This window comes from Berghia stephanieae, chromosome 5, assembly GCF_034508935.2.
Source record: "Berghia stephanieae isolate SIO BIC M18660-M18661 chromosome 5, UCSD_Bste_1.3, whole genome shotgun sequence".
In the NCBI taxonomy this organism is placed as follows: Eukaryota; Metazoa; Mollusca; class Gastropoda; order Nudibranchia; family Aeolidiidae; genus Berghia; species Berghia stephanieae.
This window is the reverse complement of record NC_088364.1, coordinates 50,694,512-50,704,262: the sequence shown is the minus strand read 5'-3', so window position 1 is coordinate 50,704,262 and position 9,751 is coordinate 50,694,512. Positions and strand designations below refer to the sequence as shown.

At 39.8% G+C, this 9,751-nt stretch overlaps 1 protein-coding gene across 3 annotated transcripts in view; it reads left to right on the top strand.

Moving 5' to 3' along the window:
- LOC144973128 (uncharacterized) overlaps nt 1–8,934 on the top strand; it is a 14,312-nt gene extending 5,378 nt beyond the window's left edge. For all 3 annotated transcript variants that reach the window (XM_078915198.1, XM_078915200.1, XM_078915199.1), the window contains 2 exons: nt 4,057–4,144; nt 4,818–8,934. In XM_078915198.1, the coding sequence (XP_078771324.1) occupies nt 4,057–4,144; nt 4,818–5,484 (755 nt within the window). In that variant the 3' untranslated portion in view covers nt 5,485–8,934. The remainder of the gene's footprint in view (nt 1–4,056; nt 4,145–4,817) is intronic.
- Nucleotides 8,935–9,751: the final 817 nt, after the last annotated feature.

Here is a 9,751-nt window from a genome sequence, read left to right as displayed (position 1 = left end):
GGAACACCATGGAATTTTTAAAAAAGACATCGATCCAAAGTCTCCGGAAAAGTCCATTGATGAAGAAAACGACTCAAAACAGAAGGAACAAAAATACTTTCTTTGCTTGAAGACTGGCTCTGCGATAGAACTCAGGAAGTAGTCCTGGATGGATATAGAAGTGAGAAATGCAAAGTTTTATCTGTCTTTGGACCGCTCTGCTTTCTAACATTAATTAACGACTTAGGAAAAACATATCAACTCTTACCAAGCTCAAGCTATTCGACGATGACAGCCTCTTATTTCGACTCATTGAAACCCAAAACGACGCAGACATATTACAGAATGCTCCACAAACCTGGCAGATGAAATTCCACCCCGAGAAATGCTTCGTATTGTCAATAACAAACAAAAAACCCCATCAAATTAAGTATGACTATGAAGTAAGCGGTGATAGGGTAATTCGCCTTTTGCACCCCCTCGGGATCTTCGACCTTGACGCGGTGACGGGGCTTGAGGCACATCGAGGGCAAAGGTGTAAATCCCGTCACGAGACCATTCGGGTATCGAGCCCAAGCGAGCCACCTGAGCTGCTCGCCCGATATGTGACTAATGGAGATCCAACCCGGTGCCCGAATGGCCTCGGCCATCCCGGGCTCCACACTATTATGTTCATGATGATACACACACAACAGGATTTTCAATGGCGAAGCGGTCGGCCGCCTAGCCAAATACTACCGCGTTCGTGTCGCCAGGGTCGTCGGCACGGTCGAGAAGCGAACGTTCCAATATATCTTAAACTGGAAAATGCGATAACGGGAATAGCGACTTGACGCATATACTATCCCAATCTAGCGCAATCTTCTCGATTCTAGATCCCAGGCTATACGGTGGTCCAACGAGAGGACACTTCGAGGCTCAAATGAGGGGATTAGCGTTTACGCTAAAGAAGGTAAGGGTCATTGAGAGCGTAACGGACAGCAACGGGGGAAACCGAATTTCCGTGGAAGTAGGTGGACTGCGTTTGCATAATATCTACAAACCACCTAGAGCGACTTGGACTACACCACGGGCACAGGTGGTTAGTCATCCTTCCATCTGTCTGGGAGACTTTAATAGCCACCATCACGAATGGCGCTACCGAGACTGCAACGAGGCAGGTAGACAACTCTACTCATGGACTGTAACGATCTACACCTAGTGTACGATCCTACAGCCAAGGGTATATTCAGGGGTACCCTCCAAAAGAAGGAGTATACTCCTGACCACACCTTCGTTACGAAGGGAGCGAACGACGAACCGCTGCAGGTGAAGCGGACAGTCCTCGGGGACTTCCCCATAGCCAGCATAAGCCGGTTCTTGTCACAGGGGGAGGGGGGGGGGACGTGACAATACCGAGGGTGCAGTCTCTCCCACTCTGCAGATGGAACTTCAGGAAGGCTAAATGGGAGGAATTCAGTTCCTATATCGAGCAGGTTTGCCCTGCTATTCCTCCCAAGTCCGAGAATATGACTAGATTTAACAGGCTACTGGTTAAGAGCGATCAACGCTCTATTCCACGGGGCATACGGAAATTCTATACCCCTTGCTGGACGGAAGAGTCGGAAAAGCTGTACAAGGAGTACCAGCAGACCCTGTCCCAGGACGTAACCGATAGACTACTTCAGTCTCTGGGAGAAGGAAGGAAGCAACTGTGGCAGGAGACCGTGGGAAGTCTCGACTTTACACACTCAAGGCGCCACGCTTGACGTCTGACAAAGAAATTGAATCCGGACCGGAATTACGCGAAGGCTGCACCAGATTGTGAGGCAGATACAATTGCCAGGAATATAAAGAACCGTAGCAAACGGGTCCCTAATCTTGCTTTTGAGCGCGGTGTCTGCAAGCGTACCGTACGATTCTGGACTCGCTACCTGCGGAGAAGTCAAACTGGACATCCCCGTTCAGTCCCCGAGAGGTGGGTGCAGCTATTAGCGATGTAAAGAACGGCAAAGCAGCAGGGATAGACGGCGTATATCCCGATACTGTGACGCATCTGGGCCCCAGGGCACGGCCTGGCTGGCCGAGGCAATGTCTGACGTTCTTGCAAAAGGAAAGCTGCCACAAGTGTGGAAGCACGCAACGGTAGATGCCATCCTGAAGCCGGGGAAACCGGCGAAGGAGGCTGACAGTTATATACCCATATCATCCCAACTGAGCTATCTTTACAAATTGTTGGAGCGAGTTCTATTAAACCGATGGGGCCCGGTCCTAGACGCTGCCCTGCCACCCTAGCAGGCGGGCTACAGGGAAGGGAGGTGCACCACGGAACAGGCATTGCCGTTACAGAGCATATTGAAGCAGGGTTCGAGAGAAAACAGCAAGCATGTGCTATATTTAAAGACCTATCGGCGGCGTACGATACGGTCTGGTGCGAAGGGTTAATGCTCAAACTTGCAAAGATCATAAGGTGCAAAAAGACCTTGAAGTTGTTCTCTTCAATCTTAGGAGAAAGACAATTCCACGTCTTGCTGGGATACGCTACGAGTAAAGTAAGGAAATTGAAGAATGGGGTCCCTCAGGGTTCGGTACTAGCGCCAATGTTGTTTAACGTTTACATTAGCGACATGCGGAACACTTCCTCCCTGAGGCTGGGATACGCGGACGACTGGGCACTCGTTACTCAAAGTAAAGTGAGGACCCGTCTCGAGAATGTACTCAGCGAGGACGCCACCAGACTCAAATCCTACTTCGACAAGTGGTACCTGAAGATGAATACTTCAAAAATCGTAGCCACTGCATTCCACCTATGCAGTGGCTGGCACACCCGCAAACTAAACGTCTTCGTCGGGGACCAGCCGCTCCCATATGAGCCGCATGCAAAATATTTAGGGGTCACGCTGGACCGCAGCCTTACCTCTCGAAGGAGTTGCCCGGATGATAGAGAAACGCAACAGTCTTCTGAGGAAGCTGGCTGGATCGACTTGGGGTGCTAACCAAGCGCTCCTGAGAAATCCGCCCTGGCATTATGCTATTCTACCGCGGAGAATTGCGCTTCAGTGTGGGGTAGAAGCTGAAGTGTTGAAAAGGTAGATGTTAAACTTCGCAAGTCAATGCATATAGTGTCAGGAACGCTGGCAACAACGCCTACAGAATGGGGCCCGATAATAGCAGCAATCCAGCCCCCCGATGTCCGGAGGGAGACGATTACGGAAAACTGGTTAAATAAGATCAAAGAGAGAGGGAATGGGGATGCCCCTCTGAAGCGTATTATGGAGGCGCCCCCGATTCGAGCCGAAATAAGCCCCGGCAACTCTTTTACGCAGCTTCCACCTGTCCAACATGTACCCGATGTGGGATAGAACCCGAAACCGCAGAGTATCTAGTTGAACGATGTGTTGTGACGAAGCTTTCGGGCGGGTTCACGACGGTGCACGGATGTGGTAGGGACTTTGCTGATTGGGTCGATCGTCATAACATAATAGTGTGAGCACCATAAGAAGCTGCTGCCTTTTGCAGATAAAGACGTTGAACTTGAACTTGAACAGGTATGGAATTTTGTAAATCAAAGATAATGTTGTTGTGTCACTTTTTAAGGAATCATTCAAATACATGGAGAATTTTTGCTGCTATAAAACAATGAAAAGTGTCTCATATTTTGTGAGCATCCGACATATATATAATATATTATATATATATATATATATATATATATATATATATATATATATACAAACAATGTTATGTCTGAATTGGATCTGATTAATAAATAAAGACAAATACAAACAACCCAAAGCCAAATACTGCTGTACTAAAGAGAAAGTATCTAGAAAATGTGTGAACTGAAAACTAATTCAGATGCAAAAGATTAAAGGCTTTAAAATGAAACGATTAATAAAGAAATAAGTTTACGAGTAAAAGGGAAGTAAAACAAACAATTAAAAAAAAAAGAAATAAGACAAACAAAGGGGAGTAGGATTTTTTATTTTATTTATTCATTTTATTGTTTGTCATTTTAATTCATATTGTTCGTAATGCTGACAATTTTTACAAAGCATTATAAAGAGATAATATATTTTTATTTTCTCTTGTCCACAGTTTCCGAGCAATACTACACGTTGACCTTTGTATTAGCAGGACTACTGGCCCTTTCGTTTCTGATCAATGTTGTATTCTTTGTTCGGTGGTGAGAAAGTTACGATAATTAAAGCTATGTGATTAGTAGTGATTAATTTCTTCATGATGTTCATGCAGGTAATAAAGAATTGGGTGGCTTAAATTCAGAATGGCAAAGTTGACAATCAGCACGATTGTACTCTACTGCTGATGCTGAATATGACGTCGTCGACGAAGACGACAACGATGATGATTATGATGATGATGATGACGATGTTGCTTATCATGATGACAAAGATGATGATAATGATGATGATAATGGTGATAATGATGATGATGATGATGATGATGATGATGATGATGATGATGATGATGATGAATATGATGATGATGATGATGATGATGATGATGATGATGATGATGTTGATAATGATGATGATGATGGTGGTAGTGATTATGATGGTGGCAATAATCATTATGATGATGATGATGATGATGATGATGATGATGATGATGATGATGATGATGATGATGATGATGATGATGATGATTGCGATGAAGATGACAATAGTGATGATGATTTTAGTGATAATAACAATTTTGAGCAAATTACATATATATTTATCTGAGGTTTGCATTTTTTTAAAGATGTTGTTATCGAAGAGATAGAGAGACTATCCTTCTTCAACTCTAACAAAAACACCAAAAGAATAATTATCTGACAATAATCTTTTTTCAAACAGCCTTTCCATGATACTGAAGCGTCATCGTGACGACTACAAGTCTGCGTTTCACCAAGAGATCTCGGTGTCATCCATTAAAACACCGCCACTACACCCACAATCTCCACCAGTTCGTATACCTCAAAATGCTAGGGATGACCTCTCATTGTCAATGGAACCAAAAACAGACTTTCAAGAGAGACTCGCAAGGTCATCTACATTTCCAAGAATAAGTAAAGTGGTTCGGAAGGATAGCGAAAAAAGTGAAATTACAATGTTTATAAACGAAGTTTATAACGGAGATCAGGTACCCGAAGTGGATGATAAAGTTGGAGTTCAGTGGGCTAAAAAGAAAACGAGTTACGCATCCGACTTCTCATCAAAGAAATGCTCGTTAAGCGACAATGACAGTACTTATGACGTACCCGTAAGCCCGACTTCATTAGCATATTCTTTCAAGAGAAGTAATGACGACATCAGAAATGGCAATGTGGAGTTGGATGGAAAATCCGGAGCGAATCCAAGAAAATCAGACCAGGAAGAAGATTTTTATTTAAACGAAACTGTGCCTGCAGTAATTCCGGAAGAGGATCCGGATTCTGTTATTCAGTTTGGAGATGGAAGACTTGGATTTCACGAGCTTACTGAAGTGACAGATGAAAGTGTTTACGCAAATACCAGCTTTTAACGTGGCACTAATTAAATCTTTTGCGTTGGAAAAGTAGAAAGACAATCTTACCAGCACAAAATAGCCGAGTCAGTTGACGTTCGTATCACGCTCAGTACCGTAGCCTTACTTAACGAAAAGCCTGGTACAAACCAACATAATTGGTCATAAAACAAGACGAAGATCACGAGAAATAGTTAGTTGTGAGTTGTCAACGAATGGAATTATTTGTTTTCTTGAGAACTTCTAACAACTAGGGGCAGTGTGGCTCAGCGGTACAGTCTTTGCTTCGTACCCAAATGGTAACGAGTTCGATCACCCGCCGCTGCGTTGTGTGGCCTTGAGCAAGTCACCTATCCCTAGCTCACTTTGCGGCGCTGCAATGCGGCTGACGCCTTGCTAAAGACAAATTTCCCCTTGGGGATGAATAAAGGGAATTTTATTTATTTTTATTTTACTAACTTTTTACTTTCGTTTGGTAATCATCGTCTTCTCTTGTGACATAGTCTTTTGGTCAGTATCAGGCCTTTAGTTTACAAAAGCCACGCCAGTACCAACTTACGGTCTCACAGACTAGAAATTACTCAGAAGAACCATTTTTTTTCGATCACTTGCTTCGTTCAGCTTTCAGACTATATTTTCTTTAAAGCAAACTTGTCATATGTAGGTCTATTTGAATCAATCTGGTATTATGCCGGAGTGAACTGGATGTGGAAATCATTCTGACTTCGAAATTCTCAGAAATAGAGAAATCTTTGCGTTTTGGAGTTTAAGAAACAAATCTTGCTCCGCTTAAGGTAGACATTTATTTAACTCAAATATTAAATCAACATAAGGTTTACCTTGACATAACACCGATTTAATACGATCGGCCACGCTGTATCTGTTTAAGAGCGTGAAAACCCTTGGGAGAAAAGCTAAACTTAAAGTGAGAATTCATTATACACTTACCGACGTGTACCTATTTGCAGATCTGATAGCCAAACGCAATTTTGGGCTTCATGTAACTTTGTTGTAATGGACAATGTTTTGCGTTAGGTCGAAATATTTCCTTTGTTACAATAAGCCCATAATACTATGGGTTATCAGTTCTGCAAAAACAGTCTACGTCATTACTTACCCATAGTATTGTCACCAGTACAATGTATCATTTCTTTATTGAGGTGTCAATGTAATAATATGCAAAAATCGGCGTTTCCATCCAATTTTCACATTCAAACACACTTGAATCAGTGCTGGGGAAGACCTGTCTATAATCCAAAAAATGTAATAATTCAAGAAAGGTTCAGAAGGCCATCTTCATTTCTATGCATACATACAATTACAAAGAATGCCAGCTGGAAAAGTATAGTTATTAGATGTATATTTGAAGTCTCGAGGCTTTTTTAAAAGTCAAAAAGCGAAAGGTGCCTAAATGAGCTACTAAAGTCAGTAGGTGGGGGGAATAAAGGGAGTGAATGTGACTCACATAAAAAGGGATATTGCATATATTATGTACACGTCGTATTGTCCCCATTTATATGAGTCACGTTTTCTCCCTTTATTTTTCTCTCAGTTTCAAATTTGAAATTATAATACGCTTTCGCAAATACCATTACAATAACAACGCTTGAATAAAATTAATTAAAGAATGAATAGAAGGATTATGGAATCAATAATTATTCAATTGATAAATGAAATATTATAATATAATACAAGATTTGATGGATTTTATCGACTTGGATCATGTGACAGTAAATGTTTACAGACAAGGGACTATGACAAATCGTCGTTATTGTTATTGTAACGTTACACACTTAAAGCCAAAGATATCATATTATTTAGCATAAAGTGACCCAATTTGGTGATAGACAGATAATGGAAAGTGACTTTAAAGTTGAATTAACCAAATATATTACTTTTTGCCTGTCAACTTCTTAAAAATGTAGATTCTTTCTTCTTATATGAGCGACAGCCTGAAAATGTACAAAGACGCACGACTTGACTTTTGCCTACCATTCGACATCTAATCATATTTAGAAAAATTACGTACTGAGGTTCCTTCTTATTAAGGTTGGATGTCATTAGAAATATTAGAGAATCTAAATTTGGCTTTACTAAAATATCATAGAATATGTGCATGGTTCTTACAATATAGATATAATATAATGATTAACAAAATATTCGCATGTTACAAACACTATAGGGGAGAAACCTGTCAGTAATTTGTTGAAAGATGTAATTCGTCTTTAAGGGAAAATACCCTCATTCAAATACTGTGGCAATTTGCAATAAACTGAAAAAGTCTCATCTAATTAATATTTTAAACAATGTCTTTGATAAAGAACTTACCAACATAATATGTGATTTCGTTGAATAATGTAACATAACATTGGATATTATTTGCATGTTGTATACTAATTAATTAAAACTCTCAAATGTATAAAGGTTGACATGTCAAATTAATGTTGAAGCTAGAATTATACTACGAATCTTGTCTATGACACTTGCTTGTGTATAATATATTTAATAATTTGAAATAATGATTAGGTATAAACTCAAAATTGTCAAATTAATAATGAATGTTGTTTATATAACTTTGAAAAATTATATAATAATTGCATGAAAGTTTCACAGAGCATTTAAAGGTCTTTAAAAGCCTATTAGCTCTTGAACGATACAATTTAATAAATAAAAAGTATTGGCATACGTTTCGTACTTACAATCTGAAAAAAGATGAGTATGAAAATTGCCAGACAAAGTAAAGAGACAAATGCAAAAAAAAAAAAAATCATCCTGAAAAAATCCCCTTCCCCGACTCGGGATCGAACCTTAGACATGCTATCTTTACACCAAAGAGGTTACCTGATCCCCAGTTAAGGCAAGCTGGTTTTTCGGTTAGGGATTTTTTTTCTCGTATCTTTCTCTTAACATTGTCTGGCACTGATTCATACACATCTTCTCAGTATGTTATCTTACACCAGTGCCAACTCTTTAGATTGTTGCTTTGATATTTCTAGAGATAGATTCATATTCACCACCTACAGCTTTTGAAGTAAAATAGCTTATCGGTGATGCAATAAATAAAAATAACATGGAATTAACGATCCCTTTTTGTATTAGTGGTGTGGCTCAACCGTATGGTCTTTGCTTCGTAGCATAAATTATTTCCTGAGTTCGGCTTAACTGTCGCGCCGAGTGGACTTGAGAAAGTCACCTCGCCCTAGTTCACTTTGTTCTTTTGATTGCGGCTGACGCCCAGTTCAAATTTGAGGAGAATGGATTTGAATACATAAATTTCCGCTTGGGGATGAATGATGATCAACGGAATAAAGACAATTCAACAAAGGTCTTGAATCCATGTTAAATTTGTTTTGGAAGTAATTTATTATTAGCTACTCTATGAAATTTATAGCTGATAATCAATTTGTGTGTATTATTACGAATTTTATTTAATGATTTAGAATTAAAACATGTATTGATGAAAGTTTTGAAGAGTTGTAATCGTAATAATTCTTCGCAAAATTTTTGATTGTTGGAAAACCGAATTTTCGGAACTTTGTATCTGTCTTATTATCCAATCGCATGAGTTCAGCGCATTAAGTTGTTTTGTAATTTTTATTTCACGCATATATATTATCTTATTGCATATTTGGCAAATTCAATTTTTGTAACACTGAGGCTCCGAAACCACTGGACCAATCTTCACCAAATTTGCATAGTTCTGCAACTTTGACATGACAATGGGTTGCTTGTATAAATCAAATTTGTTGCGTCAAATCCCATCTAAAGAATTTGCCATCACTTTTAGCAGTTACCGAGAATGACAATGAGACGGGAATTCTTAGAGTGAATCGATACCAGTCAGTGGTTCCTCTCGTTTTATGTTTTGAATACAATCAATTTCTTAAAATGTATAAAACCATTTACCGCTCAAACATTGGGAATGAATTATACGATAAATGAGGGAAGTATATGAGATATTAAATACAGAAAATATCTCTCCATGAAAAAACGAAAAGCTCCGTGGAGTTCTCTTACCTAACCGGGGTTCCTTCTCATAGAGGTTGGATCCCATGATTTTCCACATTTCTCTGTTTAGTGCATTTTCCGAGCAGTCGTGTATCATACTCCCAATCATTTCTTTCATATTTCCCAACCAGCTCTTTCGTTGTATTTCTTTCAAGTATTGACTTCTTGAGACTGTTGCAGCATCGTATATGACCATAGTACGCCAACTTTCTGTGTTTTTTCAGTCACCTGGAGTACTTTTTTTCTTATTGTTAGTTCATCCAATTCCATACTGTTT